At 42.9% G+C, this 27,130-nt stretch overlaps 1 protein-coding gene across 1 annotated transcript in view; it reads right to left on the bottom strand.

Moving 5' to 3' along the window:
• The window catches only part of C2 (complement C2), a 62,940-nt gene that overhangs the window by 11,235 nt on the left and 24,575 nt on the right, over positions 1–27,130 (bottom strand). The window contains exons 7-14 of the mRNA XM_026720015.2: positions 24,107–24,248; positions 19,013–19,144; positions 15,718–15,807; positions 12,674–12,814; positions 10,669–10,766; positions 8,994–9,099; positions 4,975–5,125; positions 1,665–1,744 (exon numbers count right to left, since the gene is read on the bottom strand). Of these exons, the coding sequence (XP_026575800.2) occupies positions 1,665–1,744; positions 4,975–5,125; positions 8,994–9,099; positions 10,669–10,766; positions 12,674–12,814; positions 15,718–15,807; positions 19,013–19,144; positions 24,107–24,248 (940 nt within the window). The remainder of the gene's footprint in view (positions 1–1,664; positions 1,745–4,974; positions 5,126–8,993; positions 9,100–10,668; positions 10,767–12,673; positions 12,815–15,717; positions 15,808–19,012; positions 19,145–24,106; positions 24,249–27,130) is intronic.

Below are 27,130 nucleotides of genomic sequence, written 5' to 3'. Positions count from 1 at the left end.
GGTTTAGGAAGAGGGGGGGCGGTTGCCGCTGTCCCCACCTTATGGAACACTTTGCTCCCCCCAGAGTCGAGATCGGCCTCCATTCTCCCAGCCTTCTGGAAGAGCGTGAAGTTCCTGGTTCTGCCAATTCAGGTGGGGATCAAAGAGCCGCATGCAGCCTTGGAGAAGGGTTTCTCCCTCCACCTTTTAATTTTACCTTTAATCTCGTTAATCGTCATTTGGCTTTAATTCTCTTTTGCCTGTATCTTTTATATGATTTTATGACTTTTTATCTGTAAACACCCCAGTCGTTTAGATCAGTGGCCCCCAATCTTTTTTGAACCAGGGACCGGTTTCACGATTATTTATTCTTCCACGGACCGGTACCTGAGTAACGCGAGACTCCAACGCCATCGGGACGGCTCTTCGTTCGAAGCCACACACCCCTTCGACAAAACTAAGGCGTGAGCACCCAAGCACTGCTTTCCAACCGAAAACCCGGAAGCAACCAAAAACCCCGAAGCGCCGTCGAAACAAGATGGCAGCGCCCAAGCTTTGCGGCCTGGTAAAAAATGATCCACGGACCGGTACCGGTCCAGGGACCGGTGGTTCGGGACCCCTGGTTTAGATGATGAGATGGGTTGTGTCTGAATTTGATGAATACAGCATTTAAATAATGGACGGACAACGTTCTACCTGTCAACGACTTCTTCAGCTTCAAACACAATAACACACGGGGCAAACAATAGATACAAACTCAAAGTGAACCGCTCCAAACCCGATTGCAGAAAATACGACTTCAGCAACAGAGTTGTCAGCGCCTGGAACTCACTACCTGACTCTGGTTTCTTCCCCAAACTCCAAAAACTTTAACCTTAGACTGTCTACCGTGGACCTCATTCCATTCCTAAGAGGTCTGTAAGGGGGCGTGGATAAGTGCACCAGTGTGCCTACCATCCCTGTCCTACTGTTCCCATTGATTCGTACTCATTTATTATGTATATACTTATATACCTGTTTATACTTAATGTTTATATGTTATGTTCATACTTATACTCGTTTTCTCATACATGCTTGACAAACTAAACTAAACTAAACAAAAAAATAAATAGAAATAAAGGAAACCTTCCTAAGTTATCAGACTGTAAAGAGGCAAGTAAGAAATCTGTTCTTTCAAACTGGCAAGTTTCTGTTAACGTTGCCTTCCTAATAAAACAGAATTTATTTGTTTCTCTGTGTCATATATGTGGGTATATGCATAATTTTTGCATTTATCTATTTATTTTGTCATGCTTATGTAGTGTACATTGGCGGTGGTGACCCTTTGCGAGCTGTGTGCAACGAAATTTCATTCAAAGTGACAGTGAAGTTATTCTAAGTTCTAATTAGTTCATTGGTCATGATTCTTGCCTGTTCTATTGGGAAAGCTGATGCCCCCTGTACAATTTAACAGAATAACAGAGTTAGAAGGGACCTTGGAGGTCTTCTAGTCTGACCCCCTGCTCAGTCAGGAAAACTTGCACCATTTCAGACAACTCTCTTCTTAAAAACCTCCACTATTGACGCACAAGCAACCTCTGAAGTTGTTCCACTGGTTAATGGTTCTGTTAGGAAACTTCTCTTAAGTTCACTCCTTGATTCAAGGCAGCACATATTAAAGGTACGGAGAAGCCCGGTATCCTTACCATGATCCCTGCATGTTGTTGTTCCAGGTTTTTTCTTCAGGGCTCTGCTGGCCCCTTCGGTGCAAGGGAGGCAGATGGGTCTGGAAAGAAAAAAAAAATATGGATTGGTTTAATTTAATGACCCTTAGGAGAAATCCAGAAAGGTAGGTGGGTAAGTGACAAGAGGAATAATTCATCATGAAGTATCGGTACCGCTTTATAAAGCCTTAGTAAGACCACTGTTGGGTATATGGATACACCAACTAGGTTTGGGTGAATAAATATATGAACCTAGGTTTAAGTGTTTGTAGCTTTAAGCACCAAACTGCAATGTAATTAGATAATTAAGGGTGCGGTTGCAAGCAGCAATAAAAGGCAGTAGAGAGTAACGTAGCACTCCCTGGTTACTGATCCTGGTTACTGACTGCTGGTCACTGGTCTGGTCTCTCTGATCTCTGCTGCCTGCTGTTTACTCCTGTATGAGACGTCTGCTTGTTAATGCTTGTTGGCTACTGTGCTGAACAAAAGGACTGTTTACTTGGTGAGCTGATATCCTGTGTATACTCAGCGTTGTCTTCGAGAGAAAGGTATCGGGAGGAGAAGATTTACAAGCAGTTAAATGACATTGTACTGACTAGTTTAATGAACTAGGTTACTGGATGGATATATTGTGTATGACATATGGACTGAATGACGCTGCTTAAACTCTGAATGAATTAAATAACTATTTAAAACTACAAACAGTGTTTTTTGTCTCCAGTGTGTGTATACTCTTGGGCCCAGCCTCTCTCATTTGGCTGCCTGGCTTGACTGCTGCTGTACACTCTGCTTGGGGGTTTGTCCCCAAACACTAACAACCACACCCGGAGTCCTGCATCAAGTTTTGATCCCAACATAACAAAAAAAAGATATTGAGGCTTTGAAAAAAAAAAAAAGTACAAAGAAGAGCAACTAAGATGATTAAAGGCCTGGAGACTAAAACATATGAGGAACGGTTGAAAGAATTGGGTTATGGCCAATCTAGAGAAAAGAAGGACTAGGGGTGACGTGATAGCAGTCTTCCAGTATTTGAGGAGCTGCCACAAAGAAGAGGGGGTCAACTTATTTTCCAAAGCACCAGAAAGCAAGACAAGAAACAATGGATGGAAACTAATCAAGAAGAGAAGCAACCTAGAACTATGGGAAAATTTCCTAACAGAACTAACCAGGGGAACAGCTTACTTTCAGAAGTTGTGGGTGCTTCATCACTGGAGGTTTTTAAGAAAAGACTGGACAGCCACCTATCTGAAATGATTTAGGGTCTCCTGCTTGAGCAGGTGGTTGGACTAGAAGACCTTTAAGGTACCTCCCAGCTCTATTCTGATTGAAAGAAGGGCAGGATGGCAATTCAAGTTGGGTAGAACCAGAGGGGATTTCCCAACTGTGGAAATTAGCAATTGGGTCAGCAAAACTCCAAAAGAGGATGCAATCGGAGGGGATTTTCTTAGCCACAACCAAGGGCTTACACAACCTTGACTGGCCACCCTTCTTGTTTAGGATACTCAATCCACTGCACCCGCTACCAAAGCCGGTACCTGTTTATTTGCTTAAAAAGTTAAAGGGGGCTTTCTCCGTCCTTTCTGCCACTACAGGGTAAAAGTGTAATAAAAATAAACATCTCAGTAATGGTAAAGTCAACATGAGAACACAAGACTTCACTGTAGTAAACATGAAAGTCAGGAGGTCACAAACACTTTAAGCCTCACTCATCACCTTGTTGAGTGACTGCCTCACACAGGAACGATGCATAGTTATGACAGTGATTAAAAAAAGTAATTTTGCAACCAGTCCTCTCATTTATGAACTTTTCTGGTCTGTAACGCAAAGAAAATCTATCTTTGTATTAACACATGTATTTTTATCATTTTATTTCATCTATCCATCTATCTATCAATCTATATAGAATAGAATAGAACAGAACAGAACAGAACAGAATAGAATTCTTTATTGGCCAAGTGTGATTTGACAAGCAATTTACCTGTGGTGCGTATGCTCTCAGTGTACTTAAAGAAAAAATAAAATACATTCATCAAGAATCACAAGACACAACACTTAGTGATAGTCATAGGTTACTAATAAGCAAGCAAATCATACTAGGAAACAAAACAATATAAATTGAAAAGATACAAGCAACAAACTTATAGTTACAAATGGGAGGAGTTAGGTAATAGGAAGAAGAATAATAGAAGAAGAAGAATAGTAATACAGTCTTAGTAAATAGTAAATATCCATCTATTTACCCATCTTGATATCTGTCTGTCTGTCTGTCTGTCTGTCTGTCTGTCTGTCTGTCTGTCTATCTATCCATCCATCTATCCCTTCATCCCTCCAACTAACTATCCATCTAATTCCAAAATTAGATTAGGTACTGTATTTTATGGATTCGGTAACAGAGTTAGAAGGGACCTTGGAGGTCTTCTAGTCCAACCTCCAGCTCAGGCAGGAAACCCTACACCATTTCAGACAAATGGTTGCCCAACCTCCTATTAAAAACTCCCAGTGTTGAAGCATTCACAGCTTCTGCAGGGCAAGTTGTTCCACTGATTAATTGTTCTAACTGTCAGGAAATTTCTCCTTAGTTCTAAGTTGCTTCTCTCCTTGATTAGTTTCCACCCATTGCTTCTTGTCCTTCTCTCGGGTGCTTTGGAGAACAAATTGATCTCCTCCGCTTTGTGGCACCCCCACAAATATTGAAACACTGCTGTCATGTCACCCACAAGTCCTTCTTTTCACTAGACTAGACATACCCAATTCCTGCAACCGTTCTTCCTGTGTTTTAGCTTCCAATTGTGGTTGCTAAATGAGAACTACCTATAAGTAGCCTAATGCGAATGAGTTTCCATGGAAGATCCTGCCTTGGTAGAGGATTCCTTTAACTCAGGGGTGGGCAAACTTTTTGGCTCGGGGGCCTCATTGACTTTTAAAATTTGACAGACGGGCCGGGTCAGCACAAAAAAAACTGCAAAATCTCCGCAAAATCAAGTCACCGCGCCTAATGCTCCACCTGGTGTCGAAATGCCTGTCATTACAAGTCAAAATCGAATGAATGCAATCATTCAAACATTCACATCAAACCTTAATTCTGTACCAATCTTCGGTGGGCCGGATTAAAAAGACCAACGGGCCGGATGTGGCCCGCGGGCCGTAGTTTGCCCACCCCTGCTTTAACTGGAGTGGAATTCCTTTAACAAGGCTTCAGTTGAGATGTGCAAGGAGCATAACCAGGGTCAATCAATCAATGTTTCAGAACAAATCAGGTGAACTTTAAAGCCTTGGCAAAACGACACAACACCTGATTCTTCCTCCGAAGGTCACCGGTTTCTCCAGTTCAATGAGGGAGATATCGTAGTCATAGAATTCTTGGATGCCCTGGGCCTTCTTAGCTCGAATGTTGTATAATTCATGGTCAATCCGTCTCTTTATTCCTAGCCTGATATCTCCACCTGCCAAGGGGAGAAAAAAAAAATCAGAGATCCTCAATTTTCTTTTTCTACTGTAAAAGATTGCATCAAGGGGGCCTTGGTGCTCTCTGAGCCTGGTTGTTTATCAGCGCTGAACTACTGTGCTTCCCCCAAAATAAGACCCTGTCTTATAATTTTTTTGCCACCAAAAAGGCACCAGGTCTTATTTTCGGGGGGTGTCATCCACTGACTAACCTCACTTGCACGTGTTGCCCCTCCGGCCTCCTTTTTGAAGTCAGAGGCCTTCAGGAACTTCTTCTTCTGTGGCCGGCAAGGCTTCCCTGAAGGCCTCCGCAGCTGATAACAGAAGATTGATCCAGAGCTCCAGATTGATCCAGAGCTTTGTTATCAGCTACAGAGGCCTTTTACCAGCCTTGCTGTCTGCAGAAGAAATGGACTGGCAAGGCAGTGGTCGGGGTATGCGAGGCCTGGCTACAACTATCCAAAGGTAAGTAGTAGGGCAGCTCCCCCTGCCCCTCTCCCCCACCCTAGCTTAATTTTTACCCGTCCACTCTGGAGTGGGTGGGATCTTAATTAGGGCTTATTTTGGAGGTAGGGCACACATGTAAAAATCAAGCTAGGACTTATTTTCAGGGCAGGTCGTATTTGGGGGGAAACCGGGTACTTGTTATTGACTAACAGTACTTGTTACCTTGTTTCATTTGGGTAATGGAATGTCTGCAAGGAAAAGGTCTGTAGAGATTTTCAGTCATATAGATCATGGTTGTCCCAGAGGTGCTTTTTTCAGAAGGCAACTGGACTTTCTTGTTTTTTTCTTTTGAAGATGTTTCGTTTCTCATCCAAGAAGCTTCTTCAGGATTTCTATTCCTTGCAGAACGGAATGATTTATATTCCTCGTCTGCAAGGAACAATAAATCCTTCCATTCCCCGCTATCCTGTCCGAGCTGAAGAAGCTTCTTGGAGAAGAAGCGAAACGTCTTCAAAAGAAAAAAAAAACAAGAAAGTCCAGTTGCCTCCTGAAAAAAAGCACCTTTGGGTTTGCAAGAAAACAACCAAGCTCAGAGAGCACCAAGGACCCTTCCTTCTTAAGCCAGGTAGGACGGCCTCATTTTTGACATTTCTGGAGATGATGTGAAGACAGTCAGCATCAAACTGCCGGGTCACAAAAATATCTCAATCTTCCAATAGAAGAGCATATCGATAGCTCAGAATTAAACTATGGGTAAAGAGCTTGGTTGTTTTCTTTCAGACATTGCAGAACCCAACTAGGAATCATCATCAGTGTCAGTTGATGATGATATTACTGATGAAGGTGCCCAGGTGGGTAATGAAACATCTGCAGATCATCTGCCACCTCACAGAGCATCAAGTGCTCCACATATCTCAGCCTTTTTCATAGGAGGGAGATCCCTCCACGGTCCATACTTTGTGTACAATAGGTGCAAGACTCTCGTATTCCTTGTAAGGAATGTCAGCTAACAAAAGAGATCAAACCTTTGAGCTGACGGGCCAGCATTGCAGTCAACTTATACTGATCAGAGGCCAAGCTCCACATTTCAATTAATGCAGATATATACCTGTTCATTACCAAATTTTGGTTACTCTGTCCATCTTTTGTCTCCCATCCCTTGGTGAAGCAGAGCCATGATCCCAGAAACTGCAGTTTTGACTCTTAGTGAAAAAATATCAAGCCTTTCCTCACTCTCTACATGTACCATGTGTTTGTGTAAACGGTATTGCATGTTATCAAATCGTGGTTAAAAGCATGGTGGCTATATTGTAGAAAGAAGGGTCATTAGATGATCTCTGAGATCTCTTCCAACATTAAGCCATCATTATGATGGTTTAATGTTGGCATCTCATAGGTCATCTACAAGATGGCCACCACTCGTCCTTTGAGGTAGATCAGGTGAGGAAGAGGACATTGGAAGAATCCAGGAATGCTACTTTATCACCGTAAAGCACTGTTTTCAACTTTGGCAACTTTAAGATGGCTGTCCCAAAGGTGCTTTTTTCAAGAGGCAACTGGATTTCCGGTTTTTCTTTGAAGACTTTTAATTCAAGCTGAAGAAGATTCTTGGATTGGATGAGAAGTGAAACGTCTTCAAAGAAAAACCAGAAAGTCCAGTTGCCTCATGAAAAAAGCACCTTTGGGACAACCATGACCTGGATGACTGAGAAATCTCCCTAGGCTTTTAAGATGGCTGGACTTCAACTTACCCACAATTCCCCAGCCAGCAGGTATGGGGAATGCCGGCATACTGGCTGGAGAATTCTGGGAATTGAAGTCCGCCGATCTTAAAGTGCCAAGTTTGAAAAAAATCCCGTTGCAGAATATAATCACAGAATCTTGAAAGCCCTTGCCATTTCTTATATGAAAACACAACTGCACTGACGTTATTCCCTTCTCACATCTCCCCTTTTCCCAGGACTGAGTTTGCCTTTAATATTTTTTCCTTGAGGCTGCTGCCTACTTTCATCAAGGTGTTCTCCACCTGTTCCCCTCCCCCTCTCCCTCCTCTCCCCCCCAATATGTGAACAAAACTAAAAAAAAATGAAACTGAGGAAAGACCTTGAAACACGCAGGGTATACGTTCTGAAGAAAACCAGTACCTTCCCCCAAGATACCGTCACTCATCTCCTGCCCAACCGAACAGGAAATAATGCACCAGGAGCCTTGTTGAATCAGGCAGGGATAAACATTCAAATGGACTTTGCCACAAGGAAGCAACTACTCATTTATAATGACCATTCCCTTTTTCTATTGGCATGTAAGCCCTTCCCCACTAGAGTTGAGGTTACACCAGGTCTTTGCAGGGTGAGATGTATTAGAAATGTAGAAGGTGGGGAGGAGGACAGGATTCTGGTGGTGTTATGAGGTAAAAAGGGCCTTAAGGTTTGAATCAAGCCACCCAAGGGTCATTTTGGATTGCGAGAGGGGTGGCAGATAAACTTAATAAACAAACCAAGTAACCCAATTCTAAAAAAAAAGAAAAAGAAGTGGGTTGGTATGGAATAGTTGATCCTATCTACTCTAGGTTCCAAGGCCTGCAGAATACAGGTGCTCCTCGAATTACAACCAGGTGTGGTATTCAGCAGGTTTTGACCAGTTCTGGAGAACCGGTAGCGGAAATTTTGAGTAGTTCGAAGAACTGGCAAATCCCACTTTTGACTGGCCCCGCCCCCATCTCTTCTCTGCCCCCCAAGTCCCAGCTGATCGGCTGAGTCATCTTTTGTTGCCCTGCACAGGAGAACGGAGCTGGAAAGCAGGTTAGTGAGGTGGGGAGGGAATGGGGATTTTGCAGTATCCTTCCCCTGCCATGCCCACCAAGCCATGCTATGCCCAGCAAGCCACGCCCACAGAACCAGAAGTAAAAAAAATTGAATCCCGCCACTGAAGGGCACTGGAAAAAGTGACATATGGCCAGGGTTTTTTACATTTACAGCCATTGCAAGCAACCCTCATTCTCATATGATCAAAATTCAGGTGCTTGGCAACTGACTCATATTTATGACGGTTGCAGCATCTTGGGGCTGTGAACTTCTGACAAACGAAATCAATGCGGAAGCTGGATTCACTTAAAGAACCTAACAACTGCAGTGATTCACTTAACAACAGTGACAAGAATGCTTGTAAAATGGGACAAAGTTCGCTTAACAACTGTCTTAGCTCGCTTAGCGACATAATTTAGGGGCTCCGTTGCAATTGTAAGTCGTGGACTACCTATATAGGATGAAAGGCTGAATGTGATGCACGAGCCTGTTCTATCCCCAACTAAATGCAGGAAAATAATGTCTCAGAAATCACTGAAGAAGGGAAGACCCCGGAACTATGCTGGAACCACGATAGAATGCATGCTTTTTTTTAAAAAAAAATGTAGTATCTTACCCAGAACCACGATCCAATTATTTGTCAAGAGGTTGAAGCAGTGAGCCGCTGTTAGAACCCAGGTATTGGAAATCAAGGCACCTCGGCAAGTAGAATCCCTATGATGCTAGAACAAAAATTAAATTCAGTGTAAGGTTAACACCCCAGAATTATGTTCTAGGTCAGGGGTGTCTGTTAGGGATACACCCTAGCAGAATCTGCACGGCAGTCAGGCAGGCAGTCAAAATATGTGAGATAAACGTTTTTGTAGCTTACACTCAGTAAAACAGATACACAGTGCTAATTAAATAGTTTATTCCAGTTAGAGTTATAGCATAGTCAAACAGTCCATATATCATTCACTAATTCAGTCCGTCCAAGGATTATTCAGTTGCAAATTCCAGTGTCGAAAAAGAGAGGTCAGTAAACTTACAAATATCAGTCCAGTAATATATCTCCTTGCAGTAGAGATATGAAGAAGTCAAAAAACTCCTCTCTTCCTTCAGCAACTCAGCAGTAGAGGAAACACGCAGTTAACAAACCATCAATCCATGCAATCCAGTAATTGTCAGGGAATCGTCAGGTTCTCTTGCTCCCTCTTATGGTGGTTTCACACCGCACCCAAAATTACATGCTTTGCAGTTTTAAAGTGACACACACTTAAACTTACTATCATAGTTTATATATATTATTTTACCCAAACTACGTTAGGTAACCTATGTTATTCCTAACAGTGTCAAACTCAATTTAACTGAGGGCTGCATCTGGGTTGTGTTTGACCTTGGGAGGGGGGGGCGTGGCCAGGGGGCGTGGCCAGCTTGACTCATGAAGGCTGTTTTGGCCCGCGATGGCCTGCCCAAGTTCTGTTTTCCCTGAGAGAGGGCTGCAGGAGGCCATTGCAGCCAAAAACAGAGCCCGGGCGGACCACACGCAGCCTCCCCGAGCTCCGCTTTTTCTGGTAAAGGGTTTCAGGAGGCCGTCATGGCCGAAAACAGAGCACTGGCAGGCCGTGTGTGACCCTCCCAAGCTCCATTTTCACTGGCAGAGGCTCTGCGGGCCAGTTTTTTGTTGTTTCCAGGACAGGCATGGGGGTCAGATTTAGGCATCCCCTGGGCTGGATTTGGCCCATAGGCCTTGAGTTTGACACCCCTGTTCTAGGTCATCCTTCCTTGACTGAGGGGCTCTCTATATTCCCACCCTTTAATCATCCAACAGAACCAAATATCGGGGATAAAGCAAGTTAATTGCAAGTGGGGACCAGTGGCGGGATTCAAATTGTTTTAACACCGATGCGGTAGGCGTGGCTTGGTGGGCGTGCTTTGCGTGCAAATTGCATGCATGCGTGGCAAACGCGCACTTTGCATGTGTGCAGAGGCTTTCCTGCTGACCTCCTCCTGCACTCCTGTACTCTCCCTGTGTCTTCAACAGCTGACGTGCGGCAATCCACTGTGCCGCGTGATGCAGCTGAGGTTGAAAAGCAGGAAATAAAGGTCAGTATGGAGCCTGGGCAGGCCCAGAAGCTGATTGTCGGAGTGAACCAGTTCGCTCTCAGATGATCTTCGGAGCTACCGGTTCAATTGAACCAGACCGGACCGGTAGAATCTACCTTTTCTGTAAACCCCTACAGAAATCTGGGAAGAGAAAGAGATCACAATGACTTGGGCAGTGGTGGAGGAAAAGAAGAGTCTGTACTCACTGTGTTTTGGAGACGCACATGCCAAGGGTTCTTCTGGTCCCATCTTGCATTGTCCGAGTAGTTTGCCAAACCACAAATGTCCTCCAAATCTCTAGGATCTAAGACGGTTAGAAAGTTAATGAAGCTGGGAGAAAACTGATCATCATCAATCTTGCCATTTGCCACCCTCAGTTGCGTGTTCTTTCCACAGATATGTCTGTGGAGATTTTCAGTCATCCAGGTTTGACCCAAAGGTACTTTTTCAAAACACAATAATTGGACTTGTTTTTCCTTGAAAATGTTTTGCTTCTCATCTAAGAAGCTTCTTCAGTTGTGTCTGAGTAGTGGAGGAAAGAAGGATTTATACTGACTGCAAAGACTACCAATCCTTTCCTCCTCCACCATTCAGTCAGAACTGAAGAAGCTTCTTGGATGAGAAGCGAAACGTCTTCAAGGAAAAACAAGAAAGTCCAGTTGCCTCCTGAAAAAAGCACCTTTCTACATAGAAAATTTCAAGGTCTATCTGTCAGCTTTGGAAGTCATATTAGCAGCAGAAGTTTCCACGCTGCCACATTCTTGAAACTGGGAAAATTAGAGGGGGGAATTGCATGGAACGTATGTGGTTAGACATAACAGTATTCTTCTTTAAAGTCAAGGTCATGTTATTCCTGCACCTGGCTGGGGAATAGTAGAGGGGATGTCTCAAGTTGGAACGGACAGTGATTGAGGCATGTGATGGAATGATGGGTGCAGGGGGTGGATTTATAATTTTTTATTTATTGGAGGAAAACCCGGAACTTTTCCAGTTCTGGTTTTCCCAGATGTGTCAGTATAACTACTCTAATAAAAGGAAACTCTGAAAAAATGCCTATCTCAGAGTTTATAATGGAGTTGGGTTTTTCTGGAATCCTGACACTATCACTCTTTCAGCAGACAAAATATGACTTCTGTCCAAAGCCCCCCGCTGCCTTTGTTTAGAGGCAAAATTTCTCATGTTACCAGAAACAAGGTTCTGAGATTAGTTTTGGATGTGGGAAAATCAACACCTTTTTATGTCAATACTTTGCTTTGTGTGTGTGTGTGCATTTGTGTATATGCATGCCTTTGAGTCAGTGTCAATTCCTGCAATGCCCTGGACTAGTCTTTGCAGATTTGTTAGCAAGGTTTTTCGGAATTATTTGCCACTGACAGCTTCTCAGGGCCAAGAGAAAGTGACCGGTCCAAGCTACCCAGCTGGCTTCATGCCCAAGAGGAAACTAAAACTAATCTTCTAGTTTCTAGCCTGGTGCCTTAACTAGTGCACCAGACTGCCTCTCTTATTTCACATGGTTTCATTTCTATTGCGTTCTGGATCTTATTACCTGCTTTGCATAAATAAAATGATTCAAAATAGGGAAACAAATATTGAACCATCTACAACTGAACAAATAGAAAAAAACAAAAAATGAGGCAGAGGTTATACAAGGACTGTTCACATACAGGCTGGAACTATCTACAAGTAACAATAGCGCTTAGACTTATATACCGCTTCACAGTGCTTTACAGCCCTCTGCCCTCTCTAAGCAGTTTACAGAATTAGCATATTGCCCCCCCCCCCAATAATCTGGATCCTCATTTTACTGACCTCAGAAGGATGGAAAGCTGAGTCAACCTTGAACTGGTCAGAATCGAACTGCTGTCAGTGGGCAGTGTTAGCCTGCAATGCATTCTAACCACTGTGGCTCTTCAGTCCTCATAACTGCACATTTAGCAACCATTTGAAGTTACAGTAAAGCTGAACTTTAATGTTAATATTTAATACCTTAATATTTTAATGTTTGATCTTGTTTTTATTTTGTTTACAGCAAAGTTTACCGTAAGCCACCTGGAGTCACCTCTGACTCCACCACCACCTGGGTGAGATGGGCAGCATGTATATATTCCCACAGGCATAAGGCGCAAGCTGAACATTGGCTAGATGCAACCACCCTTTGCCCCTTTAACCCTTGCACCCCCATCCCTAGTAAACAAGATGGATCCTACATACCCAACAGATCTTCAAAAGCATTCTTGAGTTCCTGTGGATTTTTCATCACAAAGACATGCCTTTCCCCTGGCTTCTTTGATGCAATCTCATTCATGGCACTCAACTCAACGTCAAGGTTCCCGATGCCAAAAACATAGATATCTGAATGAAAAAACAACAGGACATGCATTGAAGATGTTACCTAGTTGGATAATGAAATGTCTGCAAGGAAACAACCAAGGGCTCTTCAAAAGCACATATGTTAACATGGGACATTCTGGAAGAGAAGACAGGACAGCCCCCAAATCTTATCAAGGGATTCTTTCACAGATTTATCAAGCCAGTTAAGTAGCAAGGATGAACAGGCTGGATGCACTGAAAGCCATATGAAATAAGAAAAATAAGAGCTTGTCAATCATTTTGAGGTAAACTAAGCAGATAGGAGATTTCCAGCATACCTGAGATGAATCCAGCAGTGGGTTTTATGCTATATTCTAAGTTCACCGAGAACATTTGCTGTGACTTAAAATGTTATTACTTTACTCAGTGGGTTGCCCAGGAAAATACCTTCACTGAAATTACTTTTCCTGGAGAGATGCAGGAGTGATTGTATTTTCTATTTTCAATTATTGCTGCAAGCCTGGCTTTCTAACAATTGCTCCTACTATTTTCCAGCAGCAGCTTTTTTCCAATTGCTCTATTTTGGGCAGCCTCTTTAATCTGAGTTGTTTCTTCTATCTAGTATGTTACTCATAGATGACTGCTAAATTTCTTACTTCCCTAATTTATTAAACAAACAAATATTAGGATATTTACAATTAATAGCTGAGTTAAATATATAAGTAAATAACTATTAAGATATTTAAATTAATAGCCGGACTAAATAATAAATAAATAAATATAAATAAATATTAAGATATTTAATAGCTGGACTAAACAATAATAAGTGCACCATCGTGCCTCCTATTGTCCCCATTTAATCGTACCTATTTTATGTATTCTTACTTATACCTATTATCTTGTAAGCGATTGACAAATCAAATCAAATAAATAAATAAAATATTAAGATATTTAATTTAATAACTGGAACAGTAAAGTGGATAATGGGCCACAACACACAGTGGTAGTTGATTGGTTGGAGAGTACCGGCTCTTGCATGAGGCAATCTAGGTTATGATTGGTTGCTGGCTATAAAGGGGGAAGTTTTCCTTTTTCCCGCCTTTTTCTTCTGCTTGCCCTGTATGCTCTGTTTGGCTGACTATCTTGGCTGATATATATATACAGTAGATGTTCAATGTATTGATTTATTTTAAAAAGCATAAGTTTGTGTCAGCATCTGTGACTTCATTTGGACACCCGCTGCTCAAATCCCTGACGATAAACAAATAAAGCCTTTACTTCTCTTGGAGAGCGTTTAACTCCAGCTTTTCTTCTGACAGTGGAAAGTGAAAGTGAAAGTAAAGGCTTTCCCCAGAAAGTAGAAAGCTGTGCTTATAATGAAGGCTGATCTCAGCTTCTCATGATAACGCTTGGATTTTGTGAGAGTGGAAAAATTGAGTGTGGTCAGGGTGAAGAGTTGACGTTTGATTTATCTAGAAGCAGCAATCTGAGAGAAGCTATGAAGGCAGATATGGGAGGTAACCTGGGAAGAAAAGCATTTCAAGAGGTGAAAAAAAAATGATTTATTGAGGATTGCCTCATAGCAATCAGGGGAAATTAACTCTGGTAGGCTACAAAAACATTTATTTTGCTTCGTGTTGTGAACTCTAGGCCCCAACAACTAAGCTATACAGGTATTCCTTCTACTTATGATCAAAGCTATAACTGACCCCCAAAAGTGGGGCTTATGACCCAGATTCAAAGTTCTGACAATCATAACCACTCGGAAATCATGTGATGAAACTTTGGGCACTGGGCAATATGGTCATATATACAGCAAAGTCCTGCGGTCATGTGATCATACTTTATGACAATTTTGACTGGTGCTTACTTCTGGTTTTCAGCAAAACTGCACCCATAGTGAACCATTTCCTCACTTAAGGACCACAGCTTTTGCCTACTGACCATGGCATTGTGATGCCTCCCTTGGACGACTCCTGATTCTTCCTCGGAGGCTGGATCGAAGGAGGATGAGCTCATTCCTGGCACGTCAGGAACTGGGTTAATTAATGACTCTGAACTGAGGGCTGAAAGTGATTTACAGAGGCCTTCGGCTGGGGACAGTTTGCAGGTCAATGAAGAGGAGGAGGAGGAGTTGCCTTCCATGCTGGATCCAAGAGCACGCAGGGCAGAGAAAAGACAAGAGCAAAGGAGATCTGCCAGATTACTCAAGAGAAGGCCCTGCCCATCTTGATGGGCTGCACCATCAAGCTATTTATCAGGCAGAGGGAGACATAGCTGGGAACAACGTGTTTGTTTTGTGGCTGTGTGTTTGTTAGTGCTTCCTGCTTGACTTTGTGCCTTGGAGACTCTCAACTTCTTTTGCCAAGTAAACTCTTGTGGATGTACTTTACGTTTTGCCTAGTGGCTTTAACTATGTTTGGTGGACTTACTTGTGGGAGCAACTTTCCATTGTTTTATGGACTATTGGCTTTATTTTGGGAAATTCTGAGGCTGGGTGAAGGGAACTGCTGGAAAACCTTAATAAACTCTCCAAAACAGGGGTCTCCAACTTTGGCAATTTTACGACTTGTGGACTTCAACTCCCAGAATTCCTCAGCCAGTCCACAAGTCGTAATTTTGCCAAGATTGGAGACCGCTGCTCTAAAACACACTTACATGTGTGTGTGAGTGAGTGGAGTAGGACAGGCATTTGCCTCACAACCACTGCAAAAAATTAGTCAGTCATGTGACCAATTCATTTTAGGATCATGATGGTATACAGTACGTCCATAATGGACAGGCTCCATTTCAGTCATATGTTGAGGATTACCAGAAGTGGGTTTTCAATTGAGCAGAGATTCAGTCTGCTGTAGAAAAACAAGATTCTTGAGGGACGGGTTGGTATCGCAAAGTAACACAATTCATTCTTTTGAAAAAAATCAAGCATGGTTTTCCTGACTCACCGAGATAATCTTTTCGGTCATCTCTCACATTTACCAGATCTTCTATGCTGTGCACTGCCATTTTGGGAGAACCTCCAAGGTTGGATTTTCCTGAAAACAAAAAAAAGAAAAAAAATTAGAGGGCAAAATCAGAGAGTAATTCCCAACTCATAGAAGTGTGCCAAGAGGAATAAGTTGTGGAAAACTCAAGGATGATCATATCGAACTGGAGAGATTTAACCTGGAAATAAGGAGAAACTCTCTGACAGTGAGAACAATCAAGCAATGGAACAGCTTTGCCTTTGGAAGTTGTGGGAGCTTCATCCCTGGAGGCTTTCAAGAAGAGATTGGACTGCCATTTGTCAGAAATGGTGTAGGGCAGGCTTGTCCAACCCGCGGCCCGGGGTCTGCATGCGGCCCAGGTCAGCTCGTAATGCGGCCCAGTGCCCACCCCAACCTTCGTGCAAGAGGACGAGCCAGCGAGGAGGAGGAGGAGAGGCAGGCGCGAGGTGGGGCGAGGTGAGCGCCACGCCAAGCAGCAACAGAAAAGGCAGGCGCCGTCAGAGCGCTCCTCGTGCCGAGGCAGCTGCAGCCCAAGAGTCCCGCTCCGCCACCTCCTGCTGTTGCCGCTGCTGCTGCCACCGCCACCGCTGTGGCTGCCGGAGCTGTTGTAGCGGCTTCTGCCCCCGCCGCTGCTGCTGCTGCTGCACCGAGGCTCCTGGTCCTCGCCTTCCAGTCCTGATGCATCCAGCCAGGCCATTTGCAGGAGGAGAGGTAGGCGCGAGGCGGGCGAGCTTTCTTCCCCCCCCACCACGTTCCTTTCTCCCTGGTTGACTATTTTTTATGATATCTTATGAAAAAAATGTTTTCTATGGTTTTTTTGGATGATCAGGTATCGTTACTGTTATTTTATTTTATGTGCGGCCCAAACCAAATTTTCATCTTCTAATGTGGCCCAGGGAAGGTGAAAGGTTGGACAAGCCTGGTGTAGGGTCTCCTGCTTGGGCAGGGGAGGGGGTGGCTGGAGTAGATGACCTACAAGGTCCCTTCTATCTCTGATGGTCTGTTATCTGGTGTAGTGTTCTTAAATGAAAAACAAAAATAGGCAAGATGAGAAAAATGAAGACCTGGGCAGTCTGAAGACCACGACCAGGTACTAAAATCAAGAGAGAATTTTTTAAAAAATCCCTTTGATTAATAGGCTAGAGCCTGGCTTTGAAACACTAAATTTCAGACTAAATCTCCGTCTAGTGGAGGCTTTTGAAGGCCACAGGCAAAAGGGTTCCCATCATAGATGGTCAAAAGAGAAAACCAAGAGAGGGATGGTCCAAAGAGCTCGTTCTTAGAACAAGGAGGGTGGAACTTTCTGTGCTTCAGAACCGCATTCCCGCAAAAAATAAAAAATAAAAAATGGGGCAGCTAATGTAACTTCTTACTTCTGGTCCCAAAGATGCTTTTCCAAAAGGCAACGGGGCTTCCTTGGTTTGCTTCTTTGAAAATGTTTTGCTTCTCTTCCAAGAAACCTCTTCAGTTTTTCTTCAATTAGAACTGAAGAAGCTTCTTGGGTGGGAAGCGAAACATTTTCAAAGAAAAAAAAAACCCAAGAAAATCCAATTGCCTATTGGAAAAGCACCTTGGGGACAGCCATGACCTGGATGAATGAGAATCTCCATAGACTTTCTGACTTCTGTCACATTAAACCACACGCATGCTTAAAACTGGGCAGCAATTTTTGCAATTTTTGGCCAGCGTCCTGTCAGTGTGTGAGAGAGTTGAGGGCTGTTTGGAAACTGAAACAGTATTTGCTGTGAGAGCAAGAACAAGACAGCAAAGAGCCTGGGTGTGGCTTAGCTCAACTGTTCCGTACTAAAGCTGGTTGCTGATGTGAAACTAAAACTGAAAATCCTCTCCTCTGCTTGTGTTTTGTATTTGGAACAGATTTCTTTTCAGGTGGGGAAGGGGAGTAGAACTCCTTAGCATCAGAGCCTGTTAATAATAATATAGGAAATACTAATGCTCTCATGGTCATTTAGAAAAATCCTTTCTTAGTGAGCACCTAGAAGCCAAGAGGAACATACGAGCCAAATTTCAAGTTTGTAGGCTTTACGGTTCTGGAGATTTTGTGATGATGCGTGTGGTATTTTGTTTATATATATATATATATATATATATATATATAGATTGCTAGTTGGTATTCATGCATTTGCTCTTCTAGTCTCCTGCCTTTTTGTCCTATGTAGTGGTTGTTGCAATCTTTACACTGCATGCTGTAGATCAGTGGCCCTCAATCTTTTGGGCACCCAGTTCTGCGGAGAGAGTTTTGTCAGCGGACTGGAGCAGGCATGGTTTCGCGTGCTGCCTACGTCCCACAAATGGGGCTTCGCTTGTTTGCGTGGCCCAGTTTCTGGCATGCCGCAGACCATTGCCGGTTCACGGACCAGGGATTGGGGACCCCTGCTGTAGATGACTCCTGTTTTTGCCTTAAGGGGCTGCTGGCTCTTTTGGTTTATTTAGCATGATTTTAGAAGGCTTTAGTTGGTTTGTGTGCTACACTGATGCCATCTGGTTACGATAGTCAGTTTGTGGTTTCCAACATGCTTTTGATGCATGGAGGTGTGTGTTATTGTGTTGTCCAGACAGTATATAGGTAATAGGAATTGGGATAGTTAGCTAGGAATTGAGAGCTGTCCCCTTAAGGGAATGCATCATGGTAAACGGAGTTAAAGCATCCTGGGAAAAGTAGTCCATGTCATGTGGTCACATTTGTAATCCTGATTGGTCACTGAATTGACCCTTGGTGGGTTGGGGGAGGTTCCTTCACTCTTGCCTGAACCCCAGCAGCATGCTGGTGCCTCACCTCCTCGCTCCTTCATTATGGGGATGAAAAGATCACTATCCTTTTACACTATGAATTCAGCTATGCAAAGATTTGGACATTGAGATGAATCTTGACGTAACCGTGAGTTATATATGAGGATGCCCGATGAACCAACAAAGAAACTTTGTATGGATGCCTTTGTGGAGTTATCTGTCTGTCTTTACACATTCAGCCAGTAATTATAAAGGACAGAACAGTTATCCTTTTCACAGCTCACGTGATAAGAGCAACACAATGAGAGCAAACCCCACTGCCCCCCTAGAAGGGATGATGTTATCTAGTTTGGGTAATGAACATCTGCAAGAAAACAACCAAACTCAGAGAGCAACCCCGAGCTACAAATATCCACCTATACTGGTACAATAGCCATTGCTAGATAGTGAGCAGTCTCCCCCCAAATCACCCCCCTCCACTTTCAATCACCCCATTTCTCCTTACCATCCGTAAGCAGAATGATAGCATGACGGACTTTGTTCCATTGATCTTTCAAACTTGCTTCTTCACTAACCATCATCTCGTAAACCGCATTAAGGGCCGCATAAATGTTGGTTCCCGTCGCGTTGCCATGATCTGCAAAATGGGCTCAGTTAATCTTGAGATTCTTCTTAAACCTCAGTTTCTCTAAGGCTTGAGAGGCTTATACAGGTCGTCCTTGAACTTACAACAGTTTGTTTAGCGACTGTTCAAAGTTAAAACAGCACTGGGAAAAAAGTGGCTTAGGACAGTTTTTCACGCTTGCAATCATTACAGCATCCCCATGGTCATGTGATCAAAATTCAGACACAATGATGACCCGGGGCATGGCACAAAGGCAACACAGTCAGACAAGCAATAAGAGTCCCTTTATTATCTCCAACTTTGCCCCCAAGGTCCAGGTTACCTTCAGCCTGGAGAAAAATTCTCCCAGGAACAGCCTTTGACTGTAGCCTTTATCAAACTGTAGAAAATCCAGTCCAAAACAAGATACACACAAACTGCAACTTAAGATCCAAACAAACCAAACTGGGTTTGGCAGGGCAGGAGCAGGAATTTCAAACTTGAAAGCATGGCAAAACTCACACAGTTGGGAAGATGCCAGGAACACAGATAAGCCACAACAATAAAAGATAAAGTCATGCTTGCTCCCAACAGCTTGCTGCACGCAGCTTGCCTTTTTTCATACACTGTGTTCCCAGCTGCAGCTAATGAAGGGAATCAGGGCCCTTTCCTCCCCTGTAAGCCATGCAACCCATGTTGCTCTCTCCTCCATTCCTTCCTGTGTGCCCTAGGATGAAGAGGGGGTGGGCCTGGGTCTTCCTCTGAACTCCCTCTCCCTTGTTCTTCCTCTCTCCTGCTCTGCCCAGCTGGACTTTGCCCTTCCCCAGTTTCTTCCACAGCCAATGGAGCCACACTCCCACTCCCTGTCAGCTATTTGGCTTCCTCCTCCGGGTCAGATTCCAATATGGGCATGACAGACGCTTGACAGCTGACTCATATTTATGACAGCTGCAGTGTCCTGGGGTCATGTGACCTACCTTTTGCAACCTTTGGACAAGCGAAGTCAATGGGGAAGCCGGACTCACTTAATGACCGTGTTACTAATTAAACAAGCGTGGCAATTCACTTAGCAACTGTGGCAAGAAAGATCGTAAAATGGGGCACAACTCAGTGTCTCACTTAGCAACAGAAATGTTGGGCTCAATTGTGGTCGTAAGTCAAGGACGACTTGTAAAGTAAGCATACAAAAGAACAACAAACAGCACAACACAGGAGGCAGTAAGAGGGAACTGCAGTAGATAACATTCTCCAAAGTTTTGTGGATTTTTTTGGGGAAAAAAAGAGTGGGAAGACCCCACTGGCCTGCATGAACGTGGATGAAATGAATGCTGCTTTGAGATTCCAGTTCAACACTTACTTTATCAAATGTTGCTGTGGAGTTTTGTTTTATTTATTTATTCAGCGTGTAGCATCTACAGAGGACGTGCTGTGGGGTGAGTGCTATCAAAAAAACCAAACAAACAAGAAACAACTGCCTCGTTTTTTAAATGCAAAAATCCTCAAAGCGAACCAACCAATCTGGCTACCCGAGGGTCTGATTATCTCCAGGGGTCTGTGTCAGCCTTCTCAGATGGGTCAGAGATGAGCTAATTCTCCTTTATTCTAAGGCTATGTTAAGGCACATCTGAAAGTACAAATCTCCCACTGTTTCACTTTACCACCTGACAGATAGGGAACTTCCTTTATGAGTTTTTTTTTCTCTGTGTATTATAGAGCTGCAGCCCGCCTGTCCCCTAGTTTGATTCTTCTCTAAACAGCAATTCACTCTGCATGAGATGGCTGGCCATGGGAAGTTGATAGATAATTTTTTTATAGTTTTCCCTCCGTTTCCGAAGGCCATCCCCAAATGCCATTACAGTCCATGCCCGTTGGCATTAGTTAAAAAGCCCCTCTTTGAGGGAGATAGGTGGTTTAGAAATATGGAAAGAGAGAGAGGGAGGGAGGGAGGGAGGGAGGGAGGGAGAGAAAGAGAAGGAGGGAGAGAGAGAGAGGGAGGGAAGGAGAGAGAGAAGAGAAGAGAAGGAGGGAGAGAGAGGGGGGAGAGAGGGAGAGAGAGAAAGAAAGAAAGAAAGAAAGAAAGAAAGAAAGAAAGAAAGAAAGAAAGAAAGAAAGAAAGAAAGAAAGAAAGAAAGAAAGAAAGAAAGAAAGAAAAAATGTTTCTGACTTGGAAATAGCAATATCCTTATTATCTTTACTAAAGTGCTCATAGAAGGTATATTTGCATTTAAAAGAACTACACAGCAGAAATTTATCCATCAAAAATGAAAGCAGGGTAATAGTTTAAGGAAAATATTCAGGATGATGAATATCTGACGGTTTAATAAATTAGAGTAAGATGGTTATACTGATGATTTAATAAATTAGAGTAAGATGATTTACATACCTCTGTATGCTAGAAGACATTGAAACACCTATGGAATTTTCTATGGTCTTTTTTTTAATCAGGAAAATTACCTCCCAAAGCAAAATAACGTTCTACTAATACAAACACAGAGAATCAATTTGATGTCGGGAATAGTTCTAGACCTGCCTTAGGCTAGTTCTCTCTCAGCCCTACGAAGAAGCAGGGAAGGGGAGCAAGCTATTTCCAAAATTTTGCCAGCAAAGTCACAGAGACTTTTCCAGGCAGTCACTACGAGTCAAATCAGATTTAGTGACACCCCCCAAAAATTGCAGGCATTAAATCAGGAAGTTTTATGAATGTTCTGTGCAAAGGGTGTGTGTGTGAGAGAGAAAGGACCATACTTTGCTAAGATTTATACCTACAGTTTGGGAATTTCAACCAAGTTTCTAGATTTTACATTCAGACGCCAGCAAGATTTACCTAACTGCTTTTTTCCTTCTTGAATCAGTCCTTTGCTAATCTCCTTTTCCCCTAAAACACAATTCCTGTTGGTAGGCAGCCTTAATGAATACAATGCAATATTCGTTCTGTTTACAATGTAATCACATGGCAATGGACACTTTTGTAATTCCAGGAGAGAGAACGTAGTACACTGAAAGGTTGCCCTGCGTTTTATTCTTTGTTTATACAACACAAACACACGTAATAAACCACAGCCACTATCTCTCCTTGCCACTATAGGACAAAGTCACAGCTTCAGTTCAAGAGTCGATGTGAACAAGATGGCACGCAAATGTAAACACTAACAAGGACACCCAAAGATGTTTTTCAAAAGGCAAATGGACACCTTTGATTTTCCTTGAAGACATGTTGCTTCTCAGCCAAAAAGCTTCTTCAGTTGAACCGAACTGAACTGAGTGAACTGAAGTTGAATGGACTGAAGAAGCTTCTTGGATGAGAAGTGAAACATCTTTAAGAAAAAGCAAAGAAAGTCCAGTTGTCTTTTGAAAAACACTTTTGAGACAACCATGGCCTGGATGAAAGAAAATGTCCACAGACAATACTAGCAACAGTGGATCAGCTAGCTAGGTGCTGCAAGAAAATCACACTGACTGGTTACAAGCAATGGCATGACAGAGTTGCAACAATGGTGCATTGGAATATCTGAAAGAATTACCATTTGCCTGCAAGCAAGAACTGGTGGGACCATAAACTAGTCAAAAGTAATAGAATATTAAGAAGCGAAAGTATTCCGGGACTTCAGAATTCAAACGGACAAGCACCTGCCACATAACATCACAGGCTTAACAACTGTTGATGAGAAAGACAGGAAAGTCAGAAAAGTGGATCTGGCAGTATCTGGAGACAGTAGAAGAGAAGAGAAAGAGATTGATGAAATTGCCATCGGTCAATTGCAAAAGGCAGCTTTACCTGCAACAGCTTACATCCCGGGGTGGGATTCTACCAGTTCGCACCTATTCGCTAGAACTGGTTGTTAACAAACATTCTAAGCAGTTCGGAGAACCGGTTGTTAGAAGAAATTACTGGCCTAATCCTGTAAGGAAGGCAAGAAGGAAACATTCTGGTGTTGCTTACAGAAACTGCCTCTCTGTTAACCCTTATTACGTTCTTGGCAGGACTAGACTTCCTGTCTCAGGAACGGCTCTGGAGTTTTTTTCCCCTCCTTTGCTGGTACTTTGCTTGTGTGGAGTGACCATTCAAAGTTACAATGGCACTGAAAAAAGTGATTTATGACCATTTTTCACACTTACGACTGTTGCAGTATTCCCACAGGCACGAGAGGCCAGGCGAGGAGATGCGTGCCTCGATGTGAGCGATGTTGAGTTGGCCACGCCCAGCCAGTCACATGACCACCAAGCCATGTCTACCCAGTCACATGACCAAGCCACGCCTACAACTAAGCCATGCCCACAGACCTGGTTGTTAAAAAAACTGAATCCCACCCGTTATATTCTGTGAAGTTATCTTTAATACCTCAACATCAAACCTCAACATCTTCCTGTCCCAGGTCCTCGGGAAGGACTTGGAAGGTGGGTTAAAATGCCACAATTAATCTAAACATCAGGTCCAATGAGACACATCCATAGCCAAGTGTCATCAATTATGCTCTCCGGTAATAATTTTGCGAGCCAACAGCTTCTGCTGCCAAGGCAATTATCTGAGGCATTTAAGGAATGCGCTACTTTCCCCCATTCCCTTTCTGCTGGCAACTAAAAAGACCAAAGGAGTATTTTTTTAGTTGACGCTAACCTTATAGCCAAAAATTATGTGTACATATATGTATGAGTAAGAAAGAGATCAGAAATTTGGGGGCTCACTCAATTGTGGTCGTAAGTCAAGGCCTATCTGAATTTGTGTATGAGATAAATTTGTGCCTGGGGGGGAGAGTCTCTCTATACAGTGACAATAGCAATAACTTGGGACTTGTGTCATAAATTTGTCGGTTTTGACCACTCCCTCCTCTCAGATGCCAACGATGAGAAGCAGTGTGTAAATATTTTAATCAAAATAAAAGATCTATGTATCAAATTTATAAAGCCACCCAACTCACAACAACTCTGGGCAACATGGAGATACTGGCCGGTGGGATGGTGGTGGTGGAGGAGAACAAAACTGATCTAAATGCCTACCTTTGTAATCCATATTACTTTCCATCAACTCAAGCACCATGTCGGCATCTTCAGCGGCAACATCACCAATGTCGACAATTATCTTGGATTGGCTGGCATAAGATATGACTGAGAACTTGATCGGAACTTCAAAACTAGAAATCTGAGGAGCAAAGAAAAGCCAAAACACACGTACACAAACACACACACACACACACACACACACACATACACACACAAAAACAGGATTACATTTTAGAGAACATCCACCAAACAGGTTGTTTTCTTTATCAACAACAAAAAAAACATTTTTCCATACGATATTCTTCCACCAAAGTATTTCATTTTCATGTTTGGCGAAGAATTCTGAGGCCTACTTGAGAGTTGATTTGGTCTAGTCATTAACACACCAAGCTAGAAAGCGGGAGACTGAGAATTATAGTCCTGTCTTAGCCATGAAAACCAGCTGGGCGGCCTTGGGCTTGTTACTCACTTAAGTATCACCTAAATATGAGCCAGCCTTGTGCTGCAGCTGCCAAAAAAAGCCAATGCAGTTCTAGGCCGCATTAACAGGATAGAACCAAGATCACGTGAAGTGTTAGTAAAGCTTTTTAATGCCTTGGTATTCAAGTATTCCAAGGCGTTATTTATTTAACACTTCAGGTGATCTTGAATCTATTCTTGATTCCAGTATTCCAAAACACTTGGAATTACTGAATCCAGTTTTGGTCTCCACGTTGAGACTCTCGAAAGAGTGCAGAGAAGAGCAACGAAGCTGATTAGGGGACAGGAGGGTAAAACATACAAAGAATGGTTGCTGGAATTGGGTCTAGTCTGGTGAAAAGAAGGGTGACATGATGGCAGTCTTCCAATATCTCAGGGGCTGCCGCAAAGAAGAAGGAGTCAAGCTCTTCTCCAAAGCACCTGAGGGCAGGACAAGAAGCAATGGGGGGAAACTAATCAAGGAGAGAAGCAACCTAGGAGAAATTTCCAGACAGTGAGAACAATTAATCAACTCAAACAGCTTTGTCTCCAGAAGTTGTGGATGCTCCAACACTGGAAATTTTAAAAAAGAAATTGGACGACCATTTGTCTGAAATGGCGTAAGGCTTCCTGCCTGAGGAGCGGGTTGGAATAGAAGACCTCCAAGGTCCCTTCCAACTCTTTTATTCTGTTATTCTGCCCGTTATTCTCTCTCTCTCCTAGGCCAATCCCCTCACGGGGGTTGTTGTGGATGGGAAAATACGAAGAGGAAAGTGTGTTGGATATGTCAGCCACCTTGGGTTATTTGAAAAAAGAATAAAGGGAGGATACAAATGAATAGATTTGTTTAAAAAATAAAATAAATAAAACTATTCCACAATGCTCCCTCAGGTGATATGAAGCAGGAGGGCCCAGGTCTGCTCAGTCTTCAAGGTAGCTTGAATTGATCAGGAATACACAATAGCAACCATTCAAATTCCCAACGAACCTCCCCCCCGTGTGTGTGTGTGTGTGTGTGTGTGTGTGTGTGTGTGTGTGTTATAAGTAACCAACTTTAGGCTGCACTTATTAAAGGGCCGAGGGCTGCAAAGAGCTCCATAAAAATGCCACAGAAAACCAAGGGCTTTTCCGGTTGAAGTTGAATTGTGAGGAATTTTCTGTCAAACCAAAAAGCAGGATCTTTTAAATATTATTCACTGAAAGGAAGAGGATCAGCTGTCCTCGTTTCTTTGTGTGCTATACTAAAGGATTGCAGTCACTGATCGGCTGATAACTTGAGGGGTCACCAAGTCATTGCATTGTTCTTTGAAAGTCCTCTCAACAACACACCAGCAGCTGAATACGCAAGAATGGAAGCCTATGTTTTGCTTTGGTGTCCCAGCCCTGTTTCAAAACCAGCTTTTAATCCTTGTCTCCCTGTTCAAGGTGATTGTACTGCATACCTACAATTGAACAAGAGTGATCACACCCCTCAAGGAAATCTATAAATCAACACTTCTGGCTGGGGAATTTTGGAAGTTGAAGCCCTTGGGGGTTGCCACAGTTGAGAAACACTGCTACAAATGCTAGTAGTTACTACATGTTCTTCAGTGACCTCTTAAAACTGAATTTTGGAGATAGATAGATAGAATAGATAGAATACCTTTATCGTCATTGCATTCCCTGAATACAATGAAATTTGAAAGCTACTCCAGCACAGTGCCCCAAACACTACATCACAATCACACTACAGAGTATTTAAAAATTCAAATAATTCAAATAATAATAATAATTAAAAACCTAGTCTAAAACCTATCTAAAACGTTTAGTAAGTTAAATAGTTTAAAAATGCCACCATATATATACATAGGACTAAATTACAAATGCACTGTTTGATTCAAGACAATTAATTGCCTTGGAAAAGAAACTGTTTCTCAGTCTATTAGTCCTCATTTTAAGACACCTGTAACGCCTCCCTGATGGTAACAGTTCGAAATATGAATGACCAGGATGAGAACGGTCTGTGGAGATTTTTAGTGCTCTAGAGAGGAGTCTGGTCTTCACAATCTCTTCCAAAGAAGAAAGGGAGCAACCGATGATTTTTTGTGCTGTGTTTATAACTCTCTGGAGCATCTTCTTATCCACTGCAGAGCATCCAGCATACCACTCCGTTACACAGTACGCCAAACTGCTCTCGATGGTAGAACGGTAAAAAGTAAACCAGCAACTTCTCACCCAGACCCCTCTTTTTCAGCAGCCTCAGAAAGTGCAGGCGCTCTTGGGCCTTCTTTGCGGTGGCCATAGTGTGGACTGACCAAGTAAGGTTGTCGGAAATATGAGGACACCAGGGCAGTAAAAGAGGAGGTCTTGTTCTTAACCAATTAAAATCCAAGCACAGGGAGAAGATCCCCCAAGTAATAAAGGCAGGATTTTAAAAAAATCTAAAAAAATAAAATGGGACTGAAGCATGCAATGAGTCAGAGGAACATGCCAGCTCAAATGCTTCTGGAAAAATGAGGAAAATGGCGTTCCGTTGTGGCACCGTTAGTTGTGTTAGTTCTACTAGTACCAATAGCAATAGGT

Source organism: Pseudonaja textilis, chromosome 2 (assembly GCF_049901715.1).
Source record: "Pseudonaja textilis isolate UNSWEBS1 chromosome 2, rPseTex1.2, whole genome shotgun sequence".
NCBI classification, from domain to species: Eukaryota; Metazoa; Chordata; class Lepidosauria; order Squamata; family Elapidae; genus Pseudonaja; species Pseudonaja textilis.
Note: the sequence above shows the minus strand (reverse complement) of the source record. Positions and strands in the feature narration are given on the sequence as shown.